The sequence below is a fragment of the Actinia tenebrosa genome, unplaced genomic scaffold (assembly GCF_029948245.1).
Source record: "Actinia tenebrosa isolate PJP-AT-01 unplaced genomic scaffold, QUT_ActTen_1.0 PGA_scaffold7__59_contigs__length_16204524, whole genome shotgun sequence".
Taxonomy (NCBI): Eukaryota; Metazoa; Cnidaria; class Anthozoa; order Actiniaria; family Actiniidae; genus Actinia; species Actinia tenebrosa.
The window spans coordinates 293,350-312,115 of record NW_028292584.1 but is presented as its reverse complement, the minus strand read 5'-3'; the positions used below and the strand labels follow the sequence as shown (position 1 = coordinate 312,115).

At 36.7% G+C, this 18,766-nt stretch overlaps 1 protein-coding gene across 1 annotated transcript; it reads left to right on the top strand.

Annotated features, from left to right (window-relative positions):
• The first annotated feature begins 3,519 nt into the window (after positions 1–3,519).
• Positions 3,520–18,188, top strand: LOC116290839 (uncharacterized). The gene is made up of 10 exons (XM_031697948.2): positions 3,520–3,889; positions 7,554–8,069; positions 10,044–10,468; positions 12,729–12,980; positions 13,697–13,838; positions 14,475–14,659; positions 15,213–15,249; positions 15,624–15,726; positions 16,227–16,373; positions 16,818–18,188. The coding sequence occupies exons 2-10, from the start codon at positions 7,640–7,642 to the stop codon at positions 17,029–17,031; spliced, it is 1,935 nt and encodes a 644-aa protein (XP_031553808.2). The 5' UTR covers positions 3,520–3,889; positions 7,554–7,639; the 3' UTR covers positions 17,032–18,188.
• The last annotated feature ends 578 nt before the right edge of the window (positions 18,189–18,766 follow it).

The following is an 18,766-nucleotide window of genomic DNA, read 5'->3' as shown; positions in this document are numbered from 1 at the left end:
GTAGAACTCAGCTGTTGATTTCAGAACTCAGAACAAAATTGCGAGACACTTTTGGTAAGTTTATGACAAGGCAATTGCTCTGCAATCTATTTGACAACAGAATTGCGAGACAAGTTGCAAGAAAGATTGCCTAATGTAACATCATCTTTCTCATTGTTTTTTCCCCTCGGGCTTTTCATTTTACTATATTCAGTTCTCTTTATTTTCAAAATTCCGTACTTTTTCTTGGTTTGAGCTAAAAACTAGAAACGACAAGGAAAAGCTACGGCTTCCGCGTGACTCTTCCGTCATATTTTCCTTGGCGTGGGGTAAGAGGAAAACTAGAAAAAGCGAAATTCTTGTAGCAGGAAATACAACTGTGGTTTAGGTTCAAAACTGACACAATATATAAAAATAAAATTGACATTGAAAGATCTATTTTCAAGACTTTGAATGAAATTAGAAGGGTTCATTACTAAACGAGGATTATATACTAGATAATTGAGGTATACAAAGAACAAAGAATGATATGAAAGTATGGACACATAGGCAAGAGTGGATAGAGGCCTAGAGGGCCATAGTCCTTTCCCCGGCACACGTTTTGGCCAATACCATAAAATATCATTTTCGAGTAGAAGATCGTCCCATCATTGTCATCTCAAGGGTGCTAGGGTAAATATTGGTGGTTTTTTTAGCCGTTAGACTCCGTTAGTATCGAGTGTTTTTTTAGCCGTTATAATCTGTTTAAACTATTACTTATTTGTTCTGTTATGTGCTGGCTTGAGTTTTTCTCACAGCAGTAAAAAATACTGGGAAAAACTGAAAAAATTCAAACCAGCACATAACAGAACAGATAAGTATAAGTTTAAGCAGTTTCTAACGGCTAAAAAACACCAATATTTGCCCTAGCGCCCTTGGTCATTTTATTAGCCCCGTTTCCCTCTTCTCCGCTTCTGTGTCCTTGGAAGGGCAGGTCTGTTTTGGATGTCAGGTGAAGTGCTTACCTTAACATAATTTAATATTAATGCAATGTACCACTAGTAGCTTTTAAAAAGGCTTTGCATACGTTTTATATGTCTTTGATATTGAAAATAAAGGAACCACAAAAAATATCCTTGTATGAGTAAGGGATAACAGTTAGTTCCAGTATTAGTTTCTCTCCACTATGTGTCAAAATTCATTGATTAGCGGGGAATCTTGATGTCAGTTAAGAACCATGGTCAGTGCTGCAGTGCTACCGACGAAGGTTGTCATGATCAAATGAAATTTAAGTACCCGAAGAAACTGACCACCAAAGCACAGAAGAGAACCAAACTCTACTCACGTACGACCAATTATACCAGTAATACAAGATGTTGTTTAAAATGGAAAATATTACACCCTCCTCCAGATCCATTAATAGCCTCATACATATTCATAAGATGTCATTAATATTCCTACGGCTCCTCATCAAATGAAATTTAAGTACCCGAAGAAACTGACCATCAAAGCACAGAAGAGAACCAAACTCTACTCACGTACGACCAATTACACAAGTAATACAAGATGTTGTTTAAAATGGAAAATATTACACCCTCCTCCAGATCCATTAATAGCCTCATACATATTCATAAGATGTCATTAATATTTATACGCCTAGCTCCTTACCGGGTATTCATTTTCAGTGTTCTGTTTCGTTGATATTTTTTCCTTATTTACATAATCCTATTCCTGAGTTCTAAGCATATTTTCTAGTAGTGTCCGAAGACCCAGGAATCATAACCATTCATCCAACATGGCGAACATGACTTCACGCTACAATGTGGCACAATATCAGGAGTTTGATTTCACTAATTATTTGAAAAAAAATTCTTTAAAATGTGTGAGTGCTTTTGAATGAAATTGGCAAAAGTAGTCGACTGAGTTGAGTTGAGGCAATGGCGGCGAACAATAATCTGTTTTTAAACAGCATCACTGAAACCATGAGATCTTCTGGTTGTTTATCCCCTTATTAAACCACTCATTACTTGAACACGGTCTAACAGATTTTACCAAAGCCATAGTCCTTCAGTAGTGGGTCCTCTTGACATAGATGGATTATTCTAGTTTTCTCAGTTTCTCAATTTGTGGTCATTACGATTGTTGCTATGGAAATCTTTCGATTTTTCTTACCAAGAATAAGTAGATCTCATTACACAGCTCTATACCCAACTCTATAATGGTAGCAGCCACAGTATTCGCTATTTGTAACTCAATGAATACAACTAGGGGTATTGTAGTCGCAACATTTGGCTCTTGCCATGTTGGAAGTTAATGCAAATTTGAATGGACCATTGAAGAAAGTATTCTGTGTTTGCATAAAATGAGACACATTGGCAGCACCAGGTAAATATGTTGGTTCACGGTTTTGATTTCTAAAATATCAAGCATGCATCTCACCAAGATTTGAACCTCACCACTGGGCATCAATTATTGTGCATTACTTACAAAACAACCTTGAAGTTTCTGCAAGCGATCGACATTGACAAATGCACGGACGTTCAAGCTAATAGTCATGTGATCTGTTATTTAATCATTAATGTTGGGATATGATCATGTGACGTGATGTATTTGTTGAACATTGTGTTATTGCACGCGATGTAGCATGTCTCCATGAAGCTCGTGAGTGTGACTGATTGAGTAAGCTTGCACGAAAAGGCTTAAAATACATATTTCGTCGTGCGTGTGCGGTTTCTTCTAAGAACATAGGGCAGGGGGTGCTAGTGAACTGACTTCTTATGACTGAACAGCCATTCCTGTTTTGCCAGAATTTATTATGATTAAATGGTCTTTCTATTGAATATATTCCATTATGTGTCTTGAGCAAACAAAAATATATCCTCGAAAAGGTGCATGTATAAGTTTATTTTTAACTGGGGGTGCAACCACATGACAACCTTTGAGATATAAATAACAATGAGACAGCCGACTTGTTGGTTAATGATCAAAGCAAGAGAAGCTAAGAGAAGAATGCATTGCTATCGTGAACCAAAATGGCGGCTTCGATGCGATACGTACCCCCCAGGAACCAGTACCTTGTAAACATTAAAGTTATCCCAAAACGTCAGTATAATCCAGAATAACCAGTAAAGAATCTCATTAAGATGCAACTGTGTGGCTAGCCGAGACGGACAAGGCAGGATCAGATGGTATGACTGACTGACTTAACCTGTGAATATTAAACAAGACATTTTATTTAAGAAATTCAACTCGTTTCTTGGACACTTTTATTCAGGGATCAAGGGACCAAGTACTTAAAACCTTCCGATTTTTTCTTCCACAAGGCTTTAAAACAGGTTTTTGCGTGATATTTAATACTTTAATGACACTTGCCAAAATAGGCCACGTGATTTGGTATTAAAACTAATAGAATTGGTTTCCAGTGGTTCCCCCAGGCGTTTTAACGATGTCTTCTAGAAAAACGTATGCTTTGCTTTGAAAGTACTGCCGAAAATCGTTTGATAAGAAGAGTGCCTCTTGATCTTATCCCCCTCAAGCTAATTATTGTTTCTTATCGTTAGAAGATACGAAGATAACAAAAACAAGTACCTGTTTTCCCCCCACAAGAAACCATCATGAATACATTAGCGATCCACGTGAATGAATATTAGACATTAATTTCAAAGCTGTAGTAACACAACCCATCTTATTTACATCCATTATTACCACTGCAAAAATCCTATCAGGTTAATAATAGGAGCACGGTTTTTAACGCTAATTTTTGGTACGTCCAAGCTCGTGCTTTTGGGCGAATAAACTCTGAAACTCTTATAAGAAGGCAAGAAAAACACTTTGGGTTGTTACAAGAGTTTCATTTCAAAGGGGTAGCGTGCAACGTCTATGATAAAGGCATCCCAGTTTCTTCATCACATCTTTGAAGAAAAAGAGAAAGGTGAGTCGCAACCAATTAGGCCTTCTTTTCACTAATACCATTTCTAGAAATATATTTATATTTCATGTGGTTTTACTGATTGCTATTAGGACTTAGCCACGCACAAAGATTGTTTTTTATAATAACACTCGCGGTCTTAGGTGCCTTCCTTTAGGATATTGCCCCGGCACGAGCAAACAGTAGCTCCCCCAAAGAAATATTGACATAATAGCTCTCCAATTTAGAAATCTAGGTGCTACTTTTCTTCATTTCCAATCATATATATATCCTTCAGACTCGATGACCTTGCTGTAGCTTTACGCTTGATTCGGTGCTATGCTTTACTTTTTATAATAATCATATGGCTTCATAATGCCACGTATATGCTTCGTTCAAGTCTACTTTCTCTGTCTTTCGAATGTGATTTTGGTTATCGTGGACAGCTCTAAATTAACGAGTTCTTCAAGAAATTTCCTTCGCTTGTGGTGATGAATTGTCTAACTGTCATGAGAGGTAGAATAGTGGAATCAAAGACTGACTAGTGTTTGTATTACGGGGCTTTATCACCAAAAATAAAAACAAACACTTCAACAAAGCTAAAGATGTGTTCATTATAACATTGTTGCTCTAACCTTTGTCACTGTTATAATGTCATTTTTTGAGTCTTGCTGTTCATGAATCTAGTATTTAGATTTCGGGTCTGTTTGAACACGCTGTGAAATGGTATTGATATAAAAGACGAATTAAAATATCAAAACAAAATAGCAATAACAATAAAAGGGTAGTTCCAGCGGTACGAGGATATGACGTGACGTTAGTTTTATCGACGGATTTTGTCTTCATGTGTTGCAGAAAACTTCGATCAAGGAATCATTGCTGGCTAATATTAGTACAATATTGAACGAAATTGAATTAATTTATAATTCGAATAAAATATCACTTCTAATTACTGGACTAATCCACCCAGCCACACCTGCCTTGGTCGTATGTCATGAATATAATCTATTAAAAGGATCCTTAAAATATATTTATATTATGGGGAAGATTACAGGATGATTTTCTAACTAGTTGGTAATATTTCAGTTGTCATTCTTGAGTCATAATATACCATAGTGAATCTACGAGGACGATTAATTTTCTTGTCATAAATATGTGCAGTTATTATTGTTGATATTTAAAAAAAAGTATGGTAGTATTGCTTGCTGCTTAAATCGTTACTAGAGAAGTATAGATATGATCAACTACAAATTTGAGCAAAATACGGATGAAGGAAGTGTAGATATACGCATAAATACTGATGCCAAGCCAGCTGTGAAAAACGACCATTCTATAAACATTACAAAAAAGGTTGTCTTGTGGATAATGTAGTCGGGTTAAATGGCATAAAGAGAGAGTGTTTTAGATATCCAGCATTCGCTGCAAAGCAACGTGCTTTACCTTTGGTACCCAATACATCATTTCTTGTACGAATACTGAATACTTTTCTTTATTTTTTGTATTGGACTTATTTACTATGCAATATCCAGCATTCGCTGCAAAGCAACGTTTTAAATACAAATTCCACAGTGTAGATAAAAATATTATGGAGAATATCTCGACTCAGTTTAGCAATATATTAATTTTTATAGATGAATATTGAATTCAAAACGACTCACTAAAACAGATTAAAACAATGTATTTTTTAACGGTTTTTGCGATAGATTAATTAAAGTAACTGTTAATTGTTAAGTATTTCTTAAGACTGAGAAAGAGACAGTTGTTAACAGAATAAGCTTCCAGACGCAAAACTTCTGCTCAGCCATGCAGTAAGTGTTTCTAAGCCCGTTGTTGAGGATTCATAAAAATTAGAATTTTCTAAGGGTTGTGAATATTAATGCTTACTATTTCCAAGTTGCTTTTTCTTATTTTGACTTTCAAGAGATAGATATCTATTTTTCAGTAGAAAAACTGGCTCTCTAGTTCAACAAGGTTCAAAACACGGAAGGTTCGTTTTAAAATAGCTATTCATACGAATTAAATTAACTAAAATCTTTTTTTTTTTAAATAGTGGGATACAAATTAAAGTATACTAGTTTCCAGGTCGGCCCACTGTCTCTCACACACCTTACCTCTACATTAAATATTCTATGCACGCACAACTCTCAACCCACAACTAGAGAACCTGTAAAAATAATCTCGTGGCAAGGAGAGTGTACAACAGATCAACCGAAACTCAACTCAAATATGATCCAATCTGAACACTAGGGGTTCCAACACGCGGACCACAGCTGTGAGAGACAACCACTATGAATTCAGTCATTATCTGTACAATTCACACGAACATTTATGTATGTAGCTTTGGTTCCCATGGCCATCGTCTTCAGTGTGCATATGTGAACGTAAAAGTCCAACAAAAAAAAAAGAAAAAACAAAAACAAACGTCTGTTTTCATGACGTACATAAAAAGATAGAAATATACTAAGGTTATAAACCGATTTTATTTTTATATGTTGTTATATTATTTGATCATGATATGGCCATGAGATATGTAGTGCCAGATGGCATGTATGGAAGCCCACGATACCATTTTAGCATTTTTGATATTTTTGTATTCATGAATGTTTTTGTACATAATTTACATGGATAAAACACGATTATTCCCTGCGCCCATGGTATTGATGGTTTTCACGGCGGCCATGTTGGAGGAACTTAACAAAAGAATTGCCAATGAATTCTTTTGTTATATCCTCCAACATGGCCGCCGTGTCTTTTGTTATTTAATTCTCTTGGGAATGTTTGAAAACCATCAATAGAAATCAGATCCTGCATGGGCAACTAACCAACTGCAATAGCGGATAGAGAACATCAATGATGATGATGACAAAGTGCATACCCATAGTCCCATTTGGTCTTGTAAGGACCTTTTTTCAATTTCCTTTAGTTCTAGTAACCTTTTCTAAGTCTTAAGTGTATGGAGTTTTTTCCGTGTCGTTCTTATGAAATAAGGACACTTCACTAAGTAGCTCTCTCGCTCCAGTGCCTCTCCTTCGTAATTTCGCGCATGCTGTGAGCAAGAGAGGTACGTTCTCAGTGAAACTCGCAGTATTTTCTCTGCCTCATGCATTCATAAATAGCTTAGCTAAATATGCGGAACTACAGACACAACAGACAAATCGAAAGACCATGACAATAAGACATGATAAATTAATTTTCAATAAAATGATTATAACTTTTAATGATATTTAAAAATAGATATAAATCCAGCTATAAAAATGTGACTGACAGCAGCAGCCCATTTGGTAGAAAAGAGAATTCACAATGACTATTTTTATTTGACACCCTATTTTCACAAGCAAGCTAAGCCAATGAGAAGAGTCTGATGGATGACGTCACAAAATCACGTGATGTTCCTATAAGGAAATTGTCGCACGAGCATAGTAGCAGTAAATGGAGAGAGTAGAGAGTTTTGAACAAAACAAAAGTTCAGAAAAGAGTTTGGTTCAAGTGGTTCAGGGGAAGTTAAGAGTGTTGACAATGATTTGCATAATCTAAAAATAACCTACACAGATAATTCAAGAGAATGGGGGACCATATAATAAGGACAAGCGCTGCAAGCTCCTATGTCATTGGATCCTGCCTTCAGTTTTTAATTTTTTTTTAAAAATTTACAAGTGAATAATACGTGTTTTATTACTTGTCTTTGCAGATCACATCAAAGTGTTGCATCACTCACTTGTAAACTGGCATAAAAGCACATAAAACTTTTAAACTGCTCAACTAACAGCCTCAAGAATGGCAGAAAAAGACCAAATAAATGTTAAAATAACTGATAAAGAGGCAAAAGAAACGGAAAATAATGTAGTTGAAGAAAAGATGGAAGGAAAAGAGAATAAGGAAGGTAGTGAGAAGGAAAAAGGTGAAGTCAAAGAGGAGACTCCTGAAAAAAATGAATCGACTTTTAATCGATTTTTTGGCTGGTTTAGAAGTAAACCCAAAAAAGAAGAAGAACATGAAAAAGAGCAAGAAAATAAGGAAGAAATAAAAGAGACAAAAGAGAATGAGAATAAGAAAGAGGCAATCGTATCTGAGGATAGCAATGAAGTAAAAGAAGAAGTGGAAGAAAGAGAAAAGGATATCGAGACATTCAAAATAAAAGAAAATGGAATCGAAAAAGGAAAAGAAGACACTAAAGATATCCCCGCCACAATTGTGGAAAATAAAGGTAAAAAGCACACTTGATAGACACATGACTCTGCTTACAACCTCAGGGACTCTGAAAATAAACTTAATGTGCCTTTGCTACGCACTAATTATTACCGCAATAGCTTTAGCTACAGTGGCGCCACTTTGTGGAAAAGTCTTCCTAGTGGTATAAGAAACTCAGAGTCTCTGGGGATATTTAAACGCAAGATCAATGATATTCTATAACGCACGGCATTCACGGAAAGCAGCTTTTAGTATATTGTTTATTATACTATATATGTATATTTTTAACTATCTATCTAACTACACGGACATGAGTTTAATCCAATGCATAATTTTTCTTTTACTGCATGAATCAGATATAAGCCTGATGTATGACGAAATTTATAATTCGTGGTTAACATTAATAAAATAATATGTGGCAGTTTGAAATAATTGATTAATCATCATCATCATCATCATCATCGTCATCATAAATAATAATAAATAATGATTAATTATAAATAATAAATAATGATTGTTTTTTAAAAAAATGAAAAGCTTGCAATGCGCAAAAATAAAATCGATCTAAAAAGGAAAAAAAGAAATACACCATCAATTTAGTTTAGAAAAATAAATAAAAATGAGAAGAATGAAACTGTAAACTATACTCGATATTCACTAAGCCTGAGGTAAATAATTGTTTAAGACTTGAATTGCTTACTATCAATCACGTGACTTTTTTGAAGTAGACTGGGAGACTGATTAATATGCAACCAGCAACTCCCAACTCCCTGATTAAATCTCATCTGAAAGTTTGAGTTTCCTTAATCAAAATCTGCAAGAGTACTAAACCTGGCTACTAGAATAATCGCCTAGGTTCGGGGTACTGAAAACCTTGCCCATACAAGTCATTAAGAATTCATCACTGAAACGATTGACATTAAACGGTCAGGTTGGCTGAAACTACACCCACATAAACAACATCATTTGAATGAATCATTGATATATGACTGACCCCTCCAGGCTTTGAATGAAAGTAATTAGTACTTAGTATAAGTGGCTTGAGAAAATTGTGAGTGATGTGAATAACTATGAGTTGATTTAATGCAAACAAGCCCTGAATTTAAAAATAAAATAATTAAAAGTTTTTCCAATCTCTGATGATTTTGAAATCGTCATTTGCATAATTGATAAGATTAGCCAGTTTGTTGACTTAGTGACCCATAAACGAAATGTCTGCAAACCTTTCTCTGAACAATTGAAATTCTCTGAGGTTATTCTAGCTGGAAAAAAACCGTTAAAATATACTCTTTAATAATATAAATTAATCCCTATGTTTGTTACAATCGATAGATATTTGTATTATTTCACTGCAATTTTCATAAACATGCGAACTCGTTGAACGCTGAAATTTGTTTTTTCGCTACAGTCAAAAATATGAAAGGTACCGACTGATTAGGTTTGATTGACGGTAGCGAAAAAACAAACTTCAGAGTGCAGCTCACATACACAGGGTTCGTATGTTTATGAAAATTGTAATAATAAATATCAAATATTAAATTTTGACATCGACAAAACTAACAGGTAAAGCCAAAATCTAATCCATAAAATTGAATATTATAATGATGGCTTTTAAAATTATCAAATACCTTTTGTATTTCATAAAAGCTTTGATAAATCACCCTTCAGCTATTGAGTGATATAATGTAATAAATCATCTGAGCTCGGAGATCAAAATGCACAGAAAATGCATTTTGATAATTTATGATGATATTTAAGATGTTTGATATTTCATAATGTCTTGATTTGCTTGTACGTTTTCTGAACTGTAGTACTTTCGATACTAAGAGTATTATCCATTTTTTTTGTATTTTTTTCTCCAATAAACTGGAAGCAACGCGATACTAGTGTACAACGCGAGCCTATAGTGAGCAGCCAATATTTCTCAGTTCATAGGTCAAGACTGCTTTTCAACTATATTAACAAATTTCCATATATTTTGCGTACACAGAGACACTGCCAGTTTCTAGTGATCGCAGTTTGCTTATCATCGAAGAGGAGGGTAAAACTGGCAAAAAGTTAGCCCCCCTAGCGCAGGCAGAGGAAGAAGACAGCGACGAACCTTCTGGGTCCCGGCCAAGTATCGATCGACCAGTTATTGAGCCGAAGAGTGCCGACGCAGTACAAGCGGAAAGGGAAACAACTGAGAACAAGGCGCTGTCCCAGGACGACATAGACGCGAAGACCGAAAAGAGAAAATCAGCGACGGTATTTCTGCATTTGAGTCAACCAAGGTTTGAACGTCATTCGCAGGAGGGCGCCGATCCACAAAGGCACGATAAGGCATCTGAACACGACGAACCCTATCAAAGCGTTGAACAAGACAACAAACTCGTGGCAGCACAGCACGCCGCCCCTAAAAAGGACAACCAACAGGTACGAAACTAACTGATAACAAGCTTGAACAACATAAAAACATATTAATGCATAGAAAAACATAAATGTGCGACCTAACGCTTATAAAATGAAAAGAAATCCATTTCGTGACACCGTAATAGCCAACGTCTAATGTTTTCTAATGCAAATTATTTGTTAACGCATTAGTGAAGAAAACTTTGTTAGCGTGGGCTTTGACAAAGAAGTTCAGAAAGAATTAAAGAGCACAGTGTATTAAATTGGGTTTTAATATCTCGCTTGAGCCTTGTAGTAGGCTCTAGGACGGGTTTGAAGGAGAGACCTAATTATATAAATGCTTATAACGTACTTGCGTTACATCTGTCAATCATTGTTGAATTAAATTAGTCACGTCTGAAGAAGGAGGTTCAGACGTGACTGTCGTTCGAGAAGGTTGAACTTCATCCACGGATGAAAAGATTCTCAAAAGCAACGCTACAATTTTGTTATTGAAGTTATTCTAGCAGAAAGGTTAGTGTGTTTACTTTCATTACTTGTCGCATTCAAGTGTAAGAGATACCATTTGCGAGGGCCAAAGTTAAAGTGGCCTTGTGACCCATTTGGAATCTTCACACGCAAGAACTCGCTAGCCAAAATATTATAAAAATGTTAAGCTTTTTCTGAATATCTGTCATAATCTAAGTCACTAAATGATTGGCTTTCTAGCTATAAAGCTGAGAAGGGAGTTAAAATTTGCTTAGTAATCATTTTATCAAGGAAACTATCATGTTTAAAGCGATATAAATGCTTTCAGGATCCATTGGTTGTCATCACTATCAACATGATTAAGCTACGCGTCTTGCTTGACATTTTCTTTTCGCTAAAAGTTAAGTTATAATTCGGGGTTCGCTAAAGTTTTATTCCAGCAAGTTCTGCATAATTATTAAGATAACAAGCAATGGACAATATATTTTAATTAATCTTATCGTCAAAGTCTGTGACATGCTTCTATTCTTTTTTTCTCTTGCGTTTTCCAGTGCATAGATGTGTTGCCTAGAAATTAGTAGATTCGAAAACCTTCTTTTTGACTCAAGACGACAAATTTGTACGAAAATTCAGAAAATAATTAAGAGAATTCAGCCTTCATATGGTTTCTATTAAAAATTTGTTCCATGAATGTTATCCAGCACACGTGTTGCATTGCTGTTGTTTATTCATGTTTCTTGGTAATATTTTTATTATAAACTTAAACTCATCTTTAAGATAAGACACCTTTAAGACCCTGGATTATAATTTTCAATGGTGCTTTGCACTTCACTAATCTGATTTTGGCCGTTATAAGGTGTAGTTTTGTAAAACGCAAACTCCACACAGGGCTTTCATACCATCTCACATTTCCTGCAGTATTGTTCGAAAGTTCAAAGGTACATGACATATAATACAACTAAACAATATCTCGGTACATGTCAGTGACAGTAGTATTCTGCTCAAACACGTGGTGGCTCGACTTACCAGTCAGTCATGTTCACTTCATTTCACTACACGTACCAGCTTGTCTTCAGCTGTAAATTACGTAAATGCCATTTACTTTCTGAATTGTTTGTTAACAAGATTGGCTGCAAAAAAATTCGAGTTCATTTTAGTGTTTTTGCATATATTATTCTTAATCTTATCGTCAGAGCGTTGCCTCATCGGTGTTATGCTGCGCTGGCGTTCCGCTAGAGCGCAGCTAGCTTTCCATGTTTCCCCGATTCAATGCAAGCCTATGGTTTAATGTATCTTTTATTGGAAGAGTTGTAATGAAAGGGAAATAAAGGCTCCGTAAAGTCTTTAACTTCAACAGGGTTATTCTATCCAAAGCCATATGTTACAATGTCCTTAGTTTTGTTTTGTCTTTCCACGTTTCCCACTGCGATCCATGCTGCCAAGATGAGGTATCCCCCACCCCACCCCCCCCCTCTTAGTGTTTTGTCCTGCCTCTCAGCCCTAATGAGGGAAAGAAAAATAACTTACAGGTTACAGGTTTCAGGGAAACTGGAAAGCATAGATGCTTGCACTCCTATAATGTGCTATCTCTCTCAACACTGTCGTCGTGGGATCATTTTTTTAGGACTCGCATCGCATATGTTTACAGTTGCTAGCTAGTACCATATTTGTTCTGCAGAGCAATGAAGATGCCTGCGGAGGAGGCCGTACCTTTGCTCAGGTCTTTCCACCCAACCTATAACGCTATATTCGATCTTTGAGCTGACTTAGTCAAACTAAGTTACAAATTAAGTCCTATAGTTTGTAAATTTATTAGGAATCCAAGATGGAAGAAGTAATAGAAGAGAAGCGTCATGACGCAAGGACAGAATCAATGCAGCAAACATGGAAGAATATGGAGGAACTGGAGCCTAACAAGACATACCGTGTGAGCTACACGGTAACCACCACCACTGTTGATAAATCTAGCAAGCCCAAGGACAAATCTGATGATGATGATGATGATGATGATGATGATGAAAACGAGAGGTTGTTTGGGGAGCATGTTCTTCTATCCAACGACGAACAAGTAACTACCAATAGATTTGAAAACAACGTCAATAAAGCTCAATTTGGAGGACAAAACAAAAGAATTTCAATCTCCTGAGAAATTGGAAACCCATTGTTATGTCCTTCAAATTGAGTTGCATTCTGACGTGCTGCAAGGGGTCTATGATTTGACATATGTAATACTGTATACCGAAGTACAATTGTTGACTGGGGATGAAACTTAAGTCTCAAAGACAAAGAAGCATAATCTTTACTGCGTCTTTTTGGAATGGGTCAGTAAGAATAGTCCCAATTGAGTTGTATATAATGCGTCTGGAAACTATACGACACTATACCATGATATCCCTTGTCACTCTTGGTACTCGACGTGCTAATCGTGATTGCAAAAATCAACTCTAAATTTCAATTTTATCATGGAACGAGGACAACAGGTTTGTTAGCCACTGGCCATAATGCTACCGTCGTAAAGTAAGATCGATTTATTTTTCTCCTAATACTTAGTTCGTTAGCTAGACTTTTTTGTCTTTACACCCCAATTTTTTTTTAGAAATAAATAATTGATAATGTGTAGTGGTGGTGGTGGGGAAGGTTAATAATGGGGATTATAGGTAGTGCAGACTCTTGATCCTCAGTAGATATCTATGCTTTCTATGCTTCGCCGTACTTGTTGAACTTATCTCCCAGCCCCCAAATCCATGTATCGTCTTTGACATATAGTTCCATTTTATTGAACAGTCGAAGCCAAAGTACGACGGACCTCCACCACAAGACCTGGAACCTGTATTGACGTACGAGGAAGCAAAGAAGGACGAAGCTGGGACCGCTGACATTGACAAAATATTCGCGATGATGGCTAAAGATGGCCCTCCACCAGAAGGTCAGTAACTTGATTTCGAATAAATCTAGTTTGGCTGTAGTATCACAGCATGGGATAATCACGACAGAACCCTAAGATTCATACTAGGTGAAAGCCAATATCGAAATCGAAATCCGGAGAACCCAGAGAAAAACCGTCAAAGCAAAGGAGAGACCCCGTCCAACGGCAAACTCTGCTCCCGGGTCGCATTTTTGAGAAGCAGCGTATTCGTGGCGCATTCCACCCGTGCTTTTTATGATCTCCTTACCAAAAATCCTTTTACTTTACGCGTGATGTTTTTCCCATTTTAAACGTCTTGGGATTATGATTCTTTGTTTGGGTATGATCCATATATTTTGATGTGCCATCAAATTTTACCAGTAAGCAAAGAAACAGTAATCAAGAGAATGACACGTGATCTGAGTGGGACAATACACTCTGAATCCATCCTTCTATTTCCTTAAAAATTTTTAAATATGTATTAATTCCCTCTATTGAACTGTGATGATCAGATGGGAACTCTCTCATTCATCATCCACCAAATGGATATCAAATTCTGTGGATATCGATAATCCTTGCTCTTGTCACTGACTACGGGGGTAAGAATCCATGGATGCATAACAAGATGTAACAAGTTTTGACTGATTCCATTTTTAGGTGGCGTTACCGTCAAGTCCACCCGTCAAGACAATGGCTCACAAGAAATTCTAGAGACGCCTGAAGATATCTTCCGCAAGTTACACAACTGGGACAAAGAGCCGACTGATTGGTGGACCAGCACGAAGAAAAAGCGAGACTATGAAGAATGGATGAAGCCGATGAAAGAGGGCACTATTAGAAGGGTAAGTCATTCCTCTGCTCAGCAAGAACCCTGGAGAAGAGTACAGTTTTGAATGTGTCAATATATAATATATGTGTCAAGATACAGTGATACTACCTCTATCAAGTCGACTTCCTTTGTTAATAAATTAGAATCCAGACATACACTTTGTGAAGTGCAGTTCCCATTCCCCTTTGCACTATATACATTCATGAAATAACTGTTCTCAATCTCGCGTTCTGATGGGTTGAGAGCATGTGATTTATGAGAGCACACAGCACGCGGGCGCACTTTCAGTTTCGTCATTTATGTAATTTGTATTTTATAAAAGAAATAAAAAACTTGCTTGCTGTGCTGTGTGGAGTTATAAAGCACTTGGGGATTGACACAACACTCGAGAATTGTCTAGAAGCACGACGCTTAGCGTCGTGCTTCTCGAAACCCTTCTCTCGCGTTCTGCAAACTCACACGTGCTTTATAACTGCACACAGCACGCGCGCGCGTTTTCTATTTCTTTAATATATATCAAAGTGCTAAATTATTCAACTTTTGAAGTAATTGTTTCTCTTTAATAGGTCATCATCCCCAAAGTGGAAATTCCTTACGATGCATGTAAGTTATCTTTACGTGCTGCTTATTAACAATGAATTTGCAACAGTTAATGGACCCCTTGTACTAATTGATCATTCAACGAGTTCTATTACAAGATACATCTAATAAAGTATTTCCCATATACGATTTCGGTTTGAGCTTATATGTTCTATGTTTCGAACATGACAATGATTTTGCAATGGACGTGTAAACTTCTAGACTTTCAAAAAAAAACAAAAAAACAACGACAACAATAAAAAGCTAAAAATAACAACCTAACAAAAAAAACAAAAAAACAAAAAAAACAAAAAAACAACAACAAAACAAAACAACAACAACAACAACAACGAAACAGCATATTTTACAACAGACATTGTTATTGGTACATGTGTCAGGTGTTCGATTTGTCACTGACTGGAAATACAGAGAAGAATGGGATAAAACTTTCTCTGAAATCAAGATGCTCAAGGATAGCAAGGACTCGAAACTCATTTACTGGTAAGCAAATTTTCTGGTCTTAGATTCTTTTTGTCCCATTTTCACATTTTAGAAGAGTCCACTGTACGTTGAGTGGGGCCAAATTTAAGCGTTAATTTTCGGAAGAACCCTTACACATTATATTGGAACTTTTTCACAGTCCCCTGCGCCATCTTGAAAGGTAGCCGTGCCTTTGAATTGAAGCGAGACGAACGGTGAGCTTGGAATGATAGAGACCTTTTTAACACCTTGGACAATTATTCACGTTTCTCTGTCTTTGCAAGCTCACCGTACGTTTCGCTTCGATGCAAAGGCACCGCTACCCCTCAAAAATCCCTGGTTTCGCCCTTGCGAAGACCAGCGGTAAAGTAAAGAATGTACAACTTAAACTATACAAAAACTTTGAAATTCCACGAATCTTCACTGGAATAAAAATAAGGCTAAACCTGAGCAACAGGGGGTTTGTAGTTATCATTAGGTAGTTCGATTTGCCATTAAGGTTGTGCGTTTTGCACTTTCAGCCCTGTGAAGAAGCGTGATCTGGCGTTTGAGACGCTAGACCGCAAGGAGAACGATCCACCAAGCTACATCATGACCTGGAAGAGACAAATGGTAGACAAAGATGGCCAAGAAGTCGAGGTTTCGGAGGAGGATAAAAAACAGCTGCAGTAAGTACAATCCCTTTAGCCTCACTGGGTTTATAGGTGAAGAGAAAAAAGACTAATGGTAAAAGAGAGGCAGAACTCATAATGTTCATCTTGATTGCTCTCAACCAGCCTCGTTGGTTAATATGACTTGCTGCTGACGCATCAGCCTCTGCTCTGCTCTGCTCTGCTCTGCTCTGCTCTGCTCTGCTCTGCTCTGCTCTGCTCTGCTCTGCTCTGCTCTGCGCTCTGCGAATGGGAGTCTATAGAGTGTATAGAGCGGCCATGTTGGCTGTACCAAAACGATACATTTTCTATCCTCAGGGAATTGGACTCTATTTTTGTGCAAAAGCTGTGCAGAAAGTTGTACTATTGTTTGGTACACCAACATAACCTCCTTGTCAGGCTGTGAAAACGCTATATAAAGAGAACGCAGTTTCTCAACCAAGTCTCTGTTTTATTTTGCAGGCTCATCACCCATACATGCGGTATCATCCTTCGTCCATCAGAGAGCGGAGAACAAGCAACCTACATAACAATCCTATGTCAGCTTGAAGGTGAAGTAGACAAGGCTTTGAAGAACACCTACTTGGCTGGTCACCCAAAGTCCTGGCTTCGCAGTCTCAACAAGTATTACAAAAAGCAACAAAAAGGCGCAAAGAAAAAAGTGGTGTACCTCTAATTTAAGGCACCCCATTCCAGGCCCTAAGTTGACTAACTGTCGCAAGAGGCCGGTTTCTATATTAGGAGCCTGGGACCAACTTAAGGATATATAAAAGACTTGAATATAATAACCTTAAACGTTTTCTATGCAAATATTTTCCAATATAAAGAGTAATATGTTGCTCATTTATGGGTAATAAGACTCTAATTTTAGTCAATAATCATCATGTTCTTTAATAATTATAATAGAGGCTTTGCACCATCATGCGACGGCAGCCATTTTAGATGGCAGAAAAAATACAATCGTTTTACATGGGAAAGAATTCACGATTCCGGAGAGCAAATGCGTTTTTTTTTTTGTTCTGCCATCAAAAAATTAATGCAGTCCAAGCTATATTATGGGCGCAGGCACGTGATGGTGCAGAGCCTCTATTAAGGTGCTAAGTTCTGTAAGAACCTGTTTAAACGTGTTTATCGACCAGAACCTTTTTAGCTTTTTCTTCTAGTTTGCCCCTCTTGAATTAACTTTTTTACGGAAGAATCCATCACGTGACGACAGCCATAGGTGGATGACAAAGTTTTCTATTATAAGACGGATCCGTTTTTCTTGTCCTTCAAGATGGCCGTCACGTGATCTTGTTAATTCGAGAGCTAATGTCTTTGTCCAGCTTTTTCCTGAGCTCAATATAAAACTGCAATAATGATAATCATTGAATATATATTATGTAACTGTAGCATATCAACAAGGAATACTAGTTCACAGCAAACGTAAAAACACAAAGGATAAACCAAGACTGGGATGATATTTAGGCTCTGCAACCGCATTGATGCCTTTGCTTTATAGGCCAAACATACACAAAAAAGCAATAGAAATGCCAAGAAAATAAATTCAAAAATTCGTAACAATCTCCAAAGGTTGGAATTAAGATAACTGGTCTTGGATATGATTAAAGATCATCACATGATCTCGATCTCACGACACGACATAATTCGACACTACACATGCCATAATAAATGAAGCTCAAAGCCGTATTTAGCTTAAGACCTAGACTAATGTACGAGAGGGCATAAATGAACTTTATTATAACAATCTAATTTTAAAAATTTTAACGATTATCAGTTGGTGTAACATTAATAAATAAATAAATTATAAATAAATTATTAGTAAAATAGTAATCTTTTTCTCTTACTCACTCTCTCCGCGGTTAAGTGAGAGAAAACTTGGTTCTTATTCAGTCTGAGCCATCCGATTCGGTTGTTTTCGAGTTTAAACAAAACTGTTCCGAGTTTCCATTGCAGTGCAGTGCGAGGATGGTTAAGGGACAAATTTTCAAGATGGCGTCTACTTCGTCCTAAAACAGCCCAAGGATGCGCTGGCAATGTCAGTTCGACCAAACAGTCAACAAAATGAGACAGTTTCGTTTGTTTGTTTGTTTGTTTTTTGTTTGTTTGTTTGTTTGTTTGTTTTTTTTTGTTTTTTGTTTTTGTTTTTTTTGTACCCTTTTGGATAATTTTTGGATAATCTTAATCGTCACTTAACAAACATTCCACGTTATTTTTTCTAAATTGCAGGCTGCACTGTAATAATTTTTCTCCGCCAAAGATTTATGCCATTACTTCTGCCGCATGATATCGAGCCCTCCACAATTTCGTAAATTGTACTCTGGAGGGGCATCTTAATGCTGTTCTAGAAATAGCGAGTTATAAATTGAATGATCAGATTGGACTATCAGATTAATCGTCTTACTAAACTC